Source organism: Oryctolagus cuniculus, chromosome 7, assembly GCF_051225735.1.
Source record: "Oryctolagus cuniculus isolate XC-2025 breed Fujian yellow rabbit chromosome 7, ASM5122573v1, whole genome shotgun sequence".
Lineage (NCBI taxonomy): Eukaryota > Metazoa > Chordata > Mammalia > Lagomorpha > Leporidae > Oryctolagus > Oryctolagus cuniculus.
This window is the reverse complement of record NC_142873.1, coordinates 9,350,122-9,365,384: the sequence shown is the minus strand read 5'-3', so window position 1 is coordinate 9,365,384 and position 15,263 is coordinate 9,350,122. Positions and strand designations below refer to the sequence as shown.

Here is a 15,263-nt window from a genome sequence, read left to right as displayed (position 1 = left end):
GTTTGTTTCAAATAAAGTTTTTGATAATTGTACAGGTTTTTATATGATCACAAATGGACCCATGGCTTCAATAAAGACATGAAAAAATTTTGTTACTGAGAAAGATTTTCTCATACTGTTTTCAAAGTTGTACTCCTTCCCTCAGTAATCGCTGGTTTTCTAACACCATAGATCGTAATCACTTGCTGATTCTAGAACTTCCTATAAATAGAATCATTTGACAGTCTTCTGTGTGTGGTTTATTTCAGTCTTTTTTTTTTTCATTCATTTTATGGCATGTATTGGTATTTGACTCATTTTGTTGCTTTATTTGAGTTACTCTGTAGTATTATGTTTCTTGAATTTTATGTAAACGCTGTAATTCTGCTACAACTTTTGAGATAATCAGTTCATTTTAAATATAAGATTATGCCACAGTTTTAAAGATAAATATGCCTGAGAGACAAAGCTCTTTTTTTTTTTTATTTTTTATTTTTTGACAGGCAGAGTGGACAGTGAGAGAGAGACAGAGAGAAAGGTCTTCCTATTTGCCGTTGGTTCACCCTCCAAATGGCCGCCATGGCTGGCGCGCTGCAGCCAGCGCACCATGCTGATCCGACGGCAGGAGCCAGGTGTTTCTCCTGGTCTCCCATGGGGTGCAGGGCCCAAGCACTTGGGCCATCCTCCACTATACTCCCTGGCCACAGCAGAGAGCTGGCCGGGAAGAGGGGCAACCGGGACAGAATCCGGCACCCCAACCGGGACTAGAACCCGGTGTGCCGGCGCCGCAAGGCGGAGGATTAGCCTAGTGAGCCGCAGCGCCGGCTGGACAAAGCCCTTGCCTACTGGTTCACTCTGCAGATGCTCACAGCAGCTGGGGCTGGAAACTCAATTCAGGTCTGTCACACAGGAACCCAATTTCATGAGCCATCACTTCTGCCTCCTAGGTTCTGCAATAATGCAAAGCTGGGGTCAGGAGCTAGAGCCAGGTATCAAACCCACATACCCCCAGTGTGGGACATGGGCATATGAACTGCTAAGCTAAATGTCCATCACCATAATTTAAAAAAATTCCCTCATTAGTGAACCTCCAGGTTCCAATTTTTCCTCAGCTTATAAGGATATCTCTTAACTCCATGGTTTCAGACTTCTTTGAGAGACAGACAGACATACCAGAGCTTCTGTCCAGCCAGTGGTGCAGTGGGCAAATGCCTGACTCGTAGAGCTGGGTATTCAATCCAGATGTATCAGACAGGTGGCAGGGACCCACTGGAGCCATCCGCACTGTTCCAAGGTTACGCATTAGCAGGGAACTAGAGTTGAAAATGCAGCCAGCTCTCTGATCCGGGCTGCAGGCTGATAAGGGGTGCTGGCTCCCCATCCTGCAGTTTAACCTCGGGGCCGAATGCCTGCTCCTCATCTTTCCTCATGTTCAGCGATCCTGTGAAAGATAGCCTTGGGCATGTGACTGGGCTTATCTGGCGTACATCTAAAAGCTGATTGCTGGTTTGTGGAGTATGCGTGCCTTGCCTTGACTTGCCGTGTTGCTCTTCAAAGTTGCAGTAACAGGCTGCTTCATTGCCAGTAGGGTCTAATGGTTCCCTGTATCTGAATCCTTAACCGAAGCCAGCATTGCCTGAATTCTAATTTCTTGCCAGTCTCATGGTTGTGAACAGTGGCTCATCATTCATTCATTTTGCATTTCCTTGATTACTTTCCATACGTATTTATTAGACTTTGAAGTTTTCTCTTTGTTCAAATCTTTGTTTATCCCTTTTGCCCACCTTTGCATAACATTTGTCTTCCACTTATTTGTGTATTCTGGATATTAATCTGCAGACTTTTTTCTAATTGGTGACTTCCCTTTGATATCTTGTGTAGAGATTAAAAGTGAACGATCATCACATTAGTCAAATTTTCCTTTTTGGTTTGTTTTATGCCTTATTTAGGGAACACGAGGTTATACAGATGTTTGGTAATTTTTTCTCGGAGTCTGTTTTTGCTTTTTACATCTTTAGAATTGATGTTTGTGTGAGGTGGGAGGTAAAAAGTTTCCCCATTTGAATAATCACTTGTTGCCGAACGGCTCCTTCTCTGTTGGCAGATAGCCAGTCTCCTCCGCTCCGTGTGTGTGGATCTCGACTCTCTAGTCTGTGTACTGTCTGTTTTTGCACCAGTGCCCCGTTGTTTTTATCACTACAAGTTAACCAAGTGGAAATCTGGCAAAGGGAGAGACTCCTTTCTCCCTCAGAATGATCTCGCTCTCTGTAGATTTTAGGATCAGCTTGTCTGTTCCACTAGAATGCAACAGTAATCAAAAAAACTTGAGAATTTTGTTTCAAATTACATTGAATTTATGGATTTTGGAAATTGCATCAGTGATTTTGAGTCTGTCTGTATGCACCTGATGTCTCTGAGGATTTTTTAGATCCTTCAGTAGTTTTATACTTAGGTAGTTGAAGGTCTTTTTGTAGAAAGCAACTTTATTGAGGTGCACTTGGCACACACCTCTCTGAAGTTGTTGCTGCCTGCTAGATTTATTACTAGTTTTTCTCAGTTTTATTACTAGATACCTTGTGGTTTTTGTGCTTAGCATCTCTGCTTTCTAGAATTTTTATCACTGATACACAGGAAACTTGGTCCTCACTGTTTTCTTGGTTTTAGCTCTAAAGAAAAAATATATTTTTTAAAGAAACCTGAAAAGGACTGGCAACATTTTATTTTCTATCATGAAGTAGGATAGAGAAGAAACCTCACTGTCTCATATGATGGGAAGTTAAAGGAGCCTGAAAGCCCAGTCTCGGGGACAAGATAAGAGGGGTGACAAGGACCGCTCCAAGTTTGAGGTGGTCTGGGTGTGCACACCAGCAGGGAAGGGGGTCGGCCCCACCCCTCCCCTCTCCTGCTAGATCCAGTGTCACTGTTCACAGCCACTCAGGCTTTTACAGGCTTTTTATGTAAATAGTGGAGTTCTTACTCCACACCGGGCATTTGCTATGACTTTTGGATTAAAAGATGTAATTTGTAAAATTAAGTTTTACAAAAGAATACTGTGAGAAAAACACACAACAAGGCTAACTGACTGTCAACTGGGCTGTCAAAAAAAATGACTCATTACAGAAGTCTTCTGTGCTGGGGGATATAGTCCTTAGAGTAACCCTGAATCTCATTTTTATAGATACTGAGGGTCTGGAAACTTACTGATCAGTTTTTATTTTTATTTTTTTTTATGTTGGTTGTTTTTGTTTGTTTGTTTTGTTTTTTACAGGCAGAGTTAGACAGTGAGAGAGAGAGAGAGAGACAGAGGGAAAAGTCTTCCTTCCGTTGGTTCACCCCCCAAATGGCTGCTACAGCCGGCGTGCTGCGCTGATCCGAAGCCAGGAGCCAGGTGCTTCCTCCTGGTCTCCCATGTGGGTGCAGGGCCCAAGCACTTGGGCCATCCTCCACTGCCCTCCCGGGCCACAGCAGAGAGCTGGCCTGGAAGAGGGGCAACTGGGACTAGAACCCGGTGTGCTGGTGCCGCAGGCAGAGGATTAGCCTAGTGAGCCGCAGTGCCGGCCTGATGAGTTTGTTTTTGACAGAAAATAAGATTTAACTATGAAAGGATATAATTAAGGGTTTACTGCTAATAAACTGCCTCTTTGATATGTTTTGTAAAAACTTCTTGGTTCTTCTCGGCCCTCTCTGATCACATGAGAAGATCCTATGTAAAAAGATAGCTGCCTTCTATTCATAAAAGAACAGCGTGAGAAAGCTACTCGGAGGCAGTGCTGCAGCTCCAGACGTGCACGTCCTAGCACCCAGGGCAGTCAGCTTGGCCTGTGGGTGGCCAAAGATGGGGAGTCGCTTCCCTTCACTGACAGAGTCCGAGAGAACCTGAGCACAAACCAGACAGACTGAACAAGCAATGCTGGGGGTGGGGGTGGGGGGGCATTTCCTGAATGGATAAAAAGTCATTTAATTTTTCTCATTCTATTTTAGTCACTGTATGTTTACCTTGTTTCCTGGGTCTACCGGAAGCATGAGCCTGTTGGGACTTGGGGCCAGAAGAAAGCAAGACATCTTCACAAGGAACTCTAGACACTAAAAAAAGGATCCCCAAGTCTGAAGAGCTAGGACACAGACATGGCCGACAGTGGATTTAGGGATCCTCGAGAGGGTAAGGCTGGTGGGGCAGCACTGGGGTTTGTGCTACAGGAAACTAGGGCTGGGCCGACAGAAGGGCTCTCGGACCGAAACCTGGAGGTCTGAAGTGAAATCACACTCAGTGGATTAATTTGTTAGATTAGCCTTGTTCTTTCATATCGACTGAATTTAGCCACAGTGCCAGATCCTAATTATAAAGCAGACAAATGTTCTGGAGACTTCAACAGTACAGCCCTGATATCGGCAAATACACTGCATCTTTAAAAGGAGATGACAGACAATCCTTAGAGTTGTGAAATAAAGCTGGAGGGAATGTTACTAGTTATGGGTAAAGCTGGAACTTAAGTTCTTCATCCTATAGGAATGTATGAGAGGTTCAAAATAATCCAAATAGATTTTTCAGAAGGGAAAGTGGACATTTTTATTTAAAATCTTTTACTCTGGAAGTTTTCTTTTTGGGGCCAGTGCTGTGGCACAGCGGGTTAACGCCCTGGCCTGGAGCGCTGGCATCCCTTATGGGTGCCGGATTGAGGCCCGGGTGCTCTGCTTCCCATCCAGCTGTCTGCTGTGGCCTGGGAAAGCAGCAGGAGATGGCGCAAGCCCTTGGGGCCCTGCACCTTGTGGGAGACCCGGAAGCAGCTCCTGGCTCCTGGCTTCGGATGGACCCAGCTCCAGCAGTGTGGCTAGCTGGGGAGTGAACCATCGGATGGAGGGCATCTCTCTCTCTCTCTCTCTCTCTCTCTCTGCCTTTCCACTCTCTGTGTAATTCTGAGTTTCAAATAAACAATAATTAAAAAAATGAAATTTTATTTTTTAAAAATATATTTGTTCGTCTGAGAGCAGCAGAGTTAAAGAGAGATGGAGTGTCAGAGAGGTCTTCCATGTGCTGGTTCACTCCCCAAATGGCTGCAGTGGCCAAAGCTGCACTAACTGATCTGAAGCCAGGAGCCAGGAGCTGCTTCTGGGTCTCACACAAGGGTGCAGGGGCAAAGCACTTGAGCCATTTTCCAGTGCTTTTCTAGGCCTTTAGCAGAGAGCTGGATGGAAAGAGGAGCAGCTGGGACATGGACGAGCACCCATATGGGATGCCCGTGCCATAGGTGGAGGCTTAGCCCACTATGCCACCATGCTGGACTGTACCATGTAAGTTTTTAAATCTATAAAGTAGGCCAGTATAACATTCCTTATGTTCTCAATATCCATCTTCAACTATTGTCAACATAATGCTAATTTTGTTTTCTGCTGAGGATTATTATAAATTCAGAACATATCATGTTATTTGTAAAAATTTATGTCTTAGAGATTCTGTATTTTTTATTTATTATCATTTTTTAAAAATTGTATTTATTTATTTGAAAGAGTTACAGAGAGACAGAGACAGAGAGATCTTCCATTCTCTGGTTTACTCTGCAAATGGCTGCAACGGCCAGGTCTGGGCCAGGTTGAAGCCAGGAGGCGGGCACTCTGTCTGGGACTCCCACCTGGGTGGCAGGGGGCCAAGCACCTGGGCCATCCTTTCCCATTCACAGGGAGTTGGATCAAAGTGGAACAGCTTGGCCAGCGACGTGGCTCAATAGGCTAATCCTCTGCCTTGCGACTCCGCCACACCAGGTTCTAGTCCCGGTCGGGGTGCTGGATTCTGTCCTGGTTGCCCCTCTTCCAGGCCAGCTCTCTGCTGTGCCCAGGGAGTGCAGTGGAGGATGGCCCAAGTGCTTGGGCCCTGCACCCCATGGGAGACCTGGAGAAGCACCTGGCTCCTGGCTTCGGATCAGCGCGGTGCGCTGGCCGCAGCGCCCCAGGCACGGTGGCCATTGGAGGGTGAACCAACAGCAAAAGGAAGACCTTTCTCTCTGTCTCTCTGTCTCTCACTGTCCACACTGCCTGTCAAAAAAAAGTGGAGCAGCTAGGACTCAAACCACTACATAGGGGATGCTAGCAGTGCAGGTGGCAGCTTAAGCTGCTGTGCCACATGCCATCCTCCCCTCTTTGGAAAAAAAATTATTTATTTAAAAGAGGGAGTTACAGCAGAGAGGGAGAGAATCTTCCATCTACTGATTGACTCCCCAAATGGCCACAATGCCCAGGGCTTGGCCAGACCAGAACAGGAGCCTAGAACTCCATCTAAGTCTCCTGTGTGGGTGGCAGGGGCCCAAGGGCTTGGGCCATCTTCTGCTGCTTTCCCAGGTGCATTAGCAGGGAGTTGCATCACAAGTGGATTTGAACTGGCCCCCATATGGGATTCTGGCATCGCAGGCAAAGGCTTAACATGCTGTGCCACAATGCCAGCCTCCTATTTTTAAAACGATTTATTTATTTGAAAGAATTCTGGAGAGTCAGAGCTCTTTCATCTGGGAGCTGGTTCACTCCCTGATGGCCACAATGGCTAGAGCTGGGCCAGGCCAAAGCCAGGAGCCAGGAGCTTCATCCAGCTCTGATGTGAGTGCAGGAGGCCAAGCCCTTGGGCTGTCTTCCACTGCTTTTCCCAGGCCATTAGCAGAGAGCTGGACTGGAAGTGGAGGTGCTGGGACTTGAACCCGTGGCCATATGGGATGCTAGTGTCAGGTGAGAGCTTTGCTCACTGTGCCACAATGGCAGTCCCTGAAAGATCCCATTAATTAAAAAAAAAAAAATAACCAAGATATCATCATCACAACCAAGATATTCATTCTATCTGAAAAATAAATGAAGTTGATGGTCTCCTAAATGTTCTGTCATGATTTATCTAAGAATGTAAGCATCATTGTGCACTCAGAACATTTGATTGATGGGATCACTCAATAGATCACCCGCCTTTTTTACCCTTTTCTGTCATTCGTTTCTATTTCTTGTCTTTACTAAAGAAACAAAAGTTGTCTTTTTTTTTTTTTTTTTTTTAAGATTTAGTGATTTATTTGAAAGGCGGGCAGAGTTACAGAGAGGCAGAGACAGAAAGGGAGAGTGATCTTCCATCTGCTAGTTCACTCACCAGATGGCTGCAACCGGGAGCCAGGAGCTGCTTCTGGCTCTGCTGTTTGAGTGCAGGGCCCAAGCGCCAGGGCTACCCCCACCCCCAGGCACAAGAGCAGGGAGCTGGATGGCAAACAGGGGAGCTGGGACCCAAACCAGCGCCCAGAGGGAGTGCGGGTGCCCGCAGCGTCCGCAGCCCCAGCCCAGCAGAGGCTTGTTGCTTGGACTTTCCCACATTCGGGGTCTGCTGGTTGCATTCCTGAAGCTTGATTAGACACGTTCTTCTACCCTGTGTTTCTTGGGAACTGGTGGTCAGTCCTAAAAGATGATGCGATTGCAGTCCAGTTGTTGAGCAAGAACACCTCACAGGAGGAATCGTGTCCTTGCTCCTGATGCTATCTGGCTTTTCCTGTTTTTGTGCTGCTAAGGTTGATCAGTGGTTTCGGTTTTCGGTCTGGATTGACCTTTTACACGAATAGTTTTACTGCCGCTGATGGTCATTGCCTTTTGTTACGGAAGGGGATATATTTAATACTACCAAGAGTTGGTTTGATCACTTGAAATTGTTTTACATTAGTGTTATCTTTATTGAGAGCCCAGAGAAATAATATTTAGGAAGATGCCTTATAAACCACAAATACAGTTGTTTATCAAGGACCTTGTTGAAATATAAAAATAGGGAGACATTTTCTCCAATAAAAATTGTGAATTTTTATCCCGGTAGACTCTCCAAAGGATTTGGAAAGTGAGCCGTCAGTGGATTCTCACGCGCAGGAGACCGCAGTCACAGCAAGTCCCCCTGCAGAGGCTCAGGCCCTGCCTCCTGCCTCTGATCTTGACAAAGACCACAGAGAGGGGCACCCAGAGGGTCCAGAAAGTGCAGACGCAGGCGGCACAGCAGAGGGCCCGGGTCCAGCAGACTTTGGAGACCATCCCAAGGCTACAGCAGAACCTGAGAGCAAGCCCGGTGTCCCGGATGGAGAACAAGGACATCAGGTGCCTTGGGGAAGTCTGGGGGGAGAACCCCTGGGTCTGGATCCCAACTGTTCTCCAAGCGAGGAGGTAGGGAGAGCAGGTGCACAGCCGGGGAGCAGCTCTGTGGCCCTCCCCGATGGAGCGAGTGACGGAGCTGCGGCTGCTTTGGGGGCGCCCGCCGCAGCCTCCCAGGAGGCCCACGGTCCCGGTCCTCGCAGCGCAGGTCTGGACAGCTGGGACGCGTTGAGGAGGCGACAGCCCGCAGCAGGTAAGAATCTACGCAGGAGCATCCAGGGGTGTGGTGCTGTTACGGAGGATGCAGCACAGGTCAGGGCTTCTCCGAGAACTTGGGTGTCTCACAGATGAAGGCCCTTGAGCCTGGCCCAGATCCCCTCTGATACGGGGCGCGGGGGTCAGATCCTGGCTGCTCCGGTAGGGCTGTCATTCGTTCATCTCCAGAGTAGACGTAACTGGAGAGGGAGCAGACTGTGTCCTTTGCACTCATCGTGTACCTCTGGCAATAAGCACATAGATCAACTCTAGGAATATACTTCCTTAAAGATTTATTCATGGGGCCGGCACTGTGTGGTGGGTAAAGCCGCCACCTGCAGTGCCCATATCCCATATGGGTGCCGCTTCAAGTCCCGGCTGCTCCTCTTCTGATCCAGCTCTCTGCTGTGGCCTGGGAAGGCAGTAGAGGATGGCCCAAGTCCTTGGGCCTCTGCACTCGTGTGGGAGACTTGGAAGAAGCTCCTGGCTCCTGACTATGGTTCTGTGCATCTCCGGCCCTTGTGGCCAAGTGGGGAGTGAAGCAGCAGATGGAAGACCTCTCTCCCCCTCTGTGTCTCCTTTTCTCTCTGTGTGCAACTCTGACTTTCAAATAAATAAACAAATCTTTAAAAAATTTTATTTATATATTTGAAAGTCAGAGAGGGAGAGACAGGGAGAGAGAGATTCCTGTCTGCAGGCTCTCTTTCCAGAAGGTCTCAACAGTCAGGGCTGAACCAGGCCAAAGCCAGGAGCTTCTTCTGGGTCTCCCACACGGTTGCAGGGCCCCAAGGACTTGGGCCATCTTCTGCTGGTTTTCCAACCATAGCAGAGAGCTGGATCAGAAGTGGAGCAGCCAGGACTGGAACCAGGGCCCCTGTGGGATGCCAGCACTGCAGGTGGCAGCTTTACTTGCTATGCTAGTTAGGCCAGCACTGGGGTTTGTGCTACAGGAAACTAGGGCTGGGCCGAAAGAGGGGCTCTCGGACCGAAACCTGGAGGTCTGAAGTGAAATCACACTCAGTGGATTAATTTGTTAGATTAGCCTTGTTCTTTCATATCGACTGAATTTAGCCACAGTGCCAGATCCTAATTATAAAGCAGACAAATGTTCTGGAGACTTCAACAGTACAGCCCTGAGTATCGGCAAATACACTGCATCTTTAAAAGGAGATGACAGACAATCCTTAGAGTTGTGAAATAAAGCTGGAGGGAATGTTACTAGTTATGGGTAAAGCTGGAACTTAAGTTCTTCATCCTATAGGCATGTATGAGAGGTTCAAAATAATCCAAGTAGATTTTTCAGAAGGGAAAGTGGACATTTTTATTTAAAATCTTTTACTCTGGAAGTTTTCTTTTTGGGGCCAGTGCTGTGGCACAGCGGGTTAACGCCCTGGCCTGGAGCGCTGGCATCCCTTATGGGTGCTGGATTGAGTCCCGGCTGCTCTGCTTCCCATCCAGCTGTCTGCTGTGGCCTGGGAAAGCAGCAGGAGATGGCGCAAGCCCTTGGGGCCCTGCACCCTTGTGGGAGACCCCGAAGCAGCTCCTGGCTCCTGGCTTCGGATGGACCCAGCTCCAGCAGTGTGGCTAGCTGGGGAGTGAACCATCGGATGGAGGGCATCTCTCTATCTCTCTCTCTCTGTCTCTCTGTCTCTCTCTCTCTCTCTGCCTTTCCACTCTCTGTGTAATTCTGAGTTTCAAATAAACAATAATTAATAAAATGAAGTTTTATTTTTTTAAAATGTATTTGTTCGTCTGAGAGCAGCAGAGTTACAGAGAGATGGAGTGTCAGAGAGGTCTTCCATCTGCTGGTTCACTCCCCAAATGGCTGCAGTGGCCAAAGCTGCACTAACTGATCTGAAGCCAGGAGCCAGGAGCTGCTTCTGGGTCTCACACAAGGGTGCAGGGGCAAAGCACTTGAGCCATTTTCCAGTGCTTTTCTAGGCCTTTAGCAGAGAGCTGGATGGAAAGAGGAGCAGCTGGGACATGGACGAGCACCCATATGGGATGCCCGTGCCATAGGTGGAGGCTTAGCCCACTATGCCACCATGCTGGACCGTACCATGGAAGTTTTTAAATCTATAAAAGTAGGCCAGTATAACATTCCTCATGTTCTCAATATCCATCTTCAACTATTTGCCTGCTGAGGATTATTATAAATTCAGAACGTATCATGTTATTTGTAAGTATTTAATTCATGTCACTGAGAGATTCTGTATTTTTATTTATTATCATTTTTTAAAAGATGTATTTATTTATTTGAAAGAGTTAGAGAGAGAGAGAGACAGAGAGATCTTCCATTCTCTGGTTTACTCTGCAAATGGCTGCAACGGCCAGGTCTGGGCCAAGCTGAAGCCAGGAGGCGGGCACTCTGTCTGGGACTCCCACCCGGGTGGCAGGGGCCAAGCACCTGGGCCATCCTTCACTGCTTTCCCAATCACAGGGAGTTGGATCAAAGTGGAGCAGCTAGGACTCAAACCACTACATAGGGGATGCTAGCAGTGCAGGCGGTAGCTTAAGCTGCTGTGCCATAATGCCATCCTCCCCTCTTTGGAAAAAAAAATTATTTGTTCAAAAGGCAGAGTTACAGCAGAGAGGGAGAGAATCTTCCATCTACTGATTGACTCCCCAAATGGCCACAATGCCCAGGGCTTGGCCAGACCAGAACAGGAGCCTAGAACTCCATCTAAGTCTCCTGTGTGGGTGGCAGGGGCCCAAGGGCTTGGACCATCTTCTGATTTCCCAGGTGCATTAGCAGGGAGCTGCATCAGAAGTGGATTTGAACTGGCCCCCATATGGGATTCTGGCATCGCAGGCAAAGGCTTAACATGCTGTGCCACAATGCCAGCCTCTTATTTTTAAAATGATTTATTTATTTGAAAGAATTTTGGAGAGTCAGAGCTCTTTCATCTGGGAGCTGGTTCACTCCCTGATGGCCACAATGGCTAGAGCTGGGCCAGGCCAAAGCCAGGAGCCAGGAGCTTCATCCAGCTCTGATGTGAGTGCAGGAGGCCAAGCCCTTGGGCTGTCTTCCACTGCTTTTCCCAGGCCATTAGCAGAGAGCTGGACTGGAAGTGGAGGTGCTGGGACTTGAACCCGTGGCCATATGGGATGCTAGTGTCAGGTGAGAGCTTTGCTCACTGTGCCACAATGGCAGTCCCTGAAAGATCCCATTAATTAAAAAAAAAAAAATAACCAAGATATCATCATCACAACCAAGATATTCATTCTATCTGAAAAATAAATGAAGTTGATGGTCTCCTAAATGTTGTCATGATTTATCTAAGAATGTAAGCATCATTGTGCACTCAGAACATTTGATTGATGGGTATCTTACTCAATAGATCACCCACCTTTTTTACCCTTTTCTGTCATTCGTTTCTATTTCTTGTCTTTACTAAAGAAACAAAAGTTGTCTTTTTTTTTTTTTTTTTTTTTTTTTTTAAGATTTAGTGATTTATTTGAAAGGCGGGCAGAGTTACAGAGAGGCAGAGACAGAAAGGGAGAGTGATCTTCCATCTGCTAGTTCACTCACCAGATGGCTGCAACCAGGAGCCAGGAGCTGCTTCTGGCTCTGCTGTTTGAGTGCAGGGCCCAAGCGCCAGGGCTACCCCCACCCCAGGCACAAGAGCAGGGAGCTGGATGGCAAACAGGGGAGCTGGGACCCAAACCAGCGCCCAGAGGGGGTGCAGGTGCCCGCACCGTCCGCAGCCCCAGCCCAGCAGAGGCTTGTTCCTGGACTTTCCCACATTCGGGGTCGTGCTGGTTGCATTCCTGAAGCTTGATTAGACACGTTCCTCTACCCTGCGTTTCTTGGGAACTGGTGGTCAGTCCTAAAAGATGATGCGATTGCAGTCCAGTTGTTGAGCAAGAACACCTCACAGGGGGAATCGTGTCCTTGCTCCTGATGGTATCTGGCTTTTCCTGTTTTTGTGCTACTAAGGCTGATCAGTGGTTTCGGTTTTCGGTCTGGATCGACCTTTTACACGAATAGTTTTAGCTGCCGCTGATGGTCATTGCCTTTTATTAGGGAAGGGATATATTTAATACTACCAAGAGTTGGTTTGATCACTTGAAATTCTTTTATATTGGTGTTATTTGTTAGATCTACCATACAATAGTAAGTCTGTGTTAATTATCTTTATTGAGAGCCCAGAGAAATAATATTTAGGAAGATGCCTTATAAACCACAAATACAGTTGTTTATCAAGGACCTTGTTGAAATATAAAAATAGGGAGACATTTTCTCCAATAAAAATTGTGAATTTTTATCCCGGTAGACTCTCCAAAGGATTTGGAAAGTGAGCCGTCAGTGGATTCTCACGCGCAGGAGACCGCAGTCACAGCAAGTCCCCCTGCCGAGGCGCAGGCCCTGCCTCCTGCCTCTGATCTTGACAAAGACCACCAAGAGGGGCACCCAGAGGGTCCAGAACGTGCAGACGCAGGCGGCACAGCAGAGGGCCCGGGTCCAGCAGACTTTGGAGACCATCCCAAGGCTACAGCAGAACCTGAGAGCAAGCCTGGTGTCCCGGATGGAGAACAAGGACATCAGGTGCCTTGGGGAAGTCTGGGGGGAGAACCCCTGTGTCTGGATCCCAACTGTTCTCCAAGCGAGGAGGTAGGGAGAGCAGGTGCACAGCCGGGGAGCAGCCCTGTGGCCCTCCCCGAGGGAGCGAGTGACGGAGCTGCGGCTGCTTTGGGGGCGCCCGCCGCAGCCTCCCAGGAGGCCCACGGTCCCGGTCCTCGCAGCGCAGGTCTGGACAGCCGGGACGCGTTGAGGAGGCGACAGCCCGCAGCAGGTAAGAATCTACGCAGGAGCATCCAGGGGTGTGGTGCTGTTACGGAGGATGCAGCACAGGTCAGGGGCTTCTCCGAGAACTTGGGTGTCTCACAGATGAAGGCCCTTGAGCCTGGCCCAGATCCCCTCTGATACGGGGCGCGGGGGTCAGATCCTGGCTGCTCCGGTAGGGCTGTCATTCGTTCATCTCCAGAGTAGACGTAACTGGAGAGGGAGCAGACTGTGTCCTTTGCACTCATCGTGTACCTCTGGCAATAAGCACATAGGTCAACTCTACGAATGTACTTCTTTAAAGATTTATTCATGGGGCCGGCACTGTGTGGTGGGTAAAGCCGCCACCTGCAGTGCCCATATCCCATATGGGTGCCGCTTCAATCCCGGCTGCTCCACTTCTGATCCAGCTCTCTGCTGTGGCCTGGGAAGGCAGTAGAGGATGGCCGAAGTCCTCGGGCCCCTGCACCCACGTGTGAGACCAGGAAGAAGTTCCTGGCTCCTGGCTATGGGTCTGTGCATCTCCGGCCCTTGTGGCCAGTTGGGGAGTGAAGCAGCAGATGGAAGACCTCTCTCCCCCTCTGTGTCTCCTTTTCTCTCTGTGTAACTCTGACGTTCCAATAAATAAAGCAATCTTTAAAAAATTTTATTTATATATTTGAAAGTCAGAGTTAGGGAGAGACAGGGAGAGAGAGAGATTCCTGTCTGCAGGCTCTCTTCCCAGATGGTCCAAGAGTCAGGACTGAGGCAGGCCGAAGCCAGGAGCTTCTTCTGGGTCTCCCATGTGGGTGGCCATCCAGGTCCCTCACATGGATGGCAGGGTCCTGAACACTTGGGCCATCTCCCACTGTTTTTCCCAGGGCTTTAGCTGGGAACTGAATTGGAAATGGAGCAGCGAGGACACAAACCAGTGGCCATTTGACAGTCTGGCATCACAGACAGCGGCTTTACCCACTGTGCCATGATGCCAGCCCCCATGAATATTTTTTGAATGGGTGAATAAATGTGATTCTATAGACCATATCTGTCATCAGAATTTCACCATTATGTGGGTTCACTGTTGGTTGAAGAGAAAATGTTACTCAAAAAATGCAGTTTATGTATGGGAAGTAACTTAAAATATAGTGGAATGAGGTCATCTATAATATTACTTTTTACAAAAGAATATAAAGTGTCGAAATCTTTTTGGTGGAACAATTTGGTGGGAAAAATAAAAGGGACACACAGTCTTCATTGGTGTACAGTCTGAAAATAATATTGTTCCTTTTCCCCCCAGACGCCGGAAGTCATGAACAGGAATCACAAAAACTAGAAGAAAACAAAGAGAATGCACAGGACACCATACGAAAGATTAATAAAAAGGATTTGTGGAGCTATGGTGAGAACACACGCTTTCAGTGTAGAGTTGATTCATACTAGAAAACACCTAGAAATTTAACAATTTTAGTTTTGTTTGTTTGTTTGTTTTTTGTTTTTTTAAAGTTTCAGAGAGGCAGAGAGAGAGGGCAGAGAGAGGTCTTCCATTCCTCAAATAGCCACAATGGCTATAGCTGTGCCGATCTGAAGCCAGGAGCCAGGAGCTTCTTCTGAGTCTCCCACACGGGTACAGAGGCCCAAGGAGTTGGGCCATCTTCTGCTGGTTTCCCAGGCCATAGCAGAGAGCTGGATCAGAAGTGGAGCTGCTGGTACTGGAACCAGGGGCCCTGTGGGATGCCAGCACTGCAGGCGGCAGCTTTTCTCACTACGCCACAGTGTCGGTCCCAATTTAAACAGGTTTAACACTGTACTAATACATGTTTTTTTTAAATGTTTGATAGTAACAGCAGAGTACAACAATAGAGTTTAGGGATTTTTCACTAGAGGTGCTCACTGATATTTTGCTGTGCTTAATAATATGGAAATTCCCACAGAAGGATGGGCTTATAAGAAACTAAAATTTCCCTTTCAGTTAGGGTATTAATGTCTCAAGTGGCATTTTTAGGTTTTGATTCCTGCAAAATACTGGTCTGCTGTAGGTGGTAGGTATTTTTTCAAAGTGAAAGAAAATCCTGATAGCTCATTTCTAAAGTCACATCGTTAGTTACAACATGAAACACACGCACTTCGCTTCTGCCTTTAACAAACATAGTTAGGGCTTCGAAACGCCCATGGCAAAATGGAA

At 47.7% G+C, this 15,263-nt stretch overlaps 1 protein-coding gene across 6 annotated transcripts in view; it reads left to right on the top strand.

The window, feature by feature from the left end:
• TOR1AIP2 (torsin 1A interacting protein 2) overlaps positions 1-15,263 on the top strand; it is a 36,183-nt gene that overhangs the window by 16,669 nt on the left and 4,251 nt on the right. For all 6 annotated transcript variants that reach the window (XM_051858253.3, XM_089299460.1, XM_089299462.1 and 3 more), the window contains 4 exons: positions 3,961-4,138; positions 7,796-8,314; positions 12,594-13,112; positions 14,379-14,480. In XM_051858253.3, coding sequence (XP_051714213.3) covers positions 4,105-4,138; positions 7,796-8,314; positions 12,594-13,112; positions 14,379-14,480 — 1,174 coding nt within the window. In that variant the 5' untranslated portion in view covers positions 3,961-4,104. The remainder of the gene's footprint in view (positions 1-3,960; positions 4,139-7,795; positions 8,315-12,593; positions 13,113-14,378; positions 14,481-15,263) is intronic.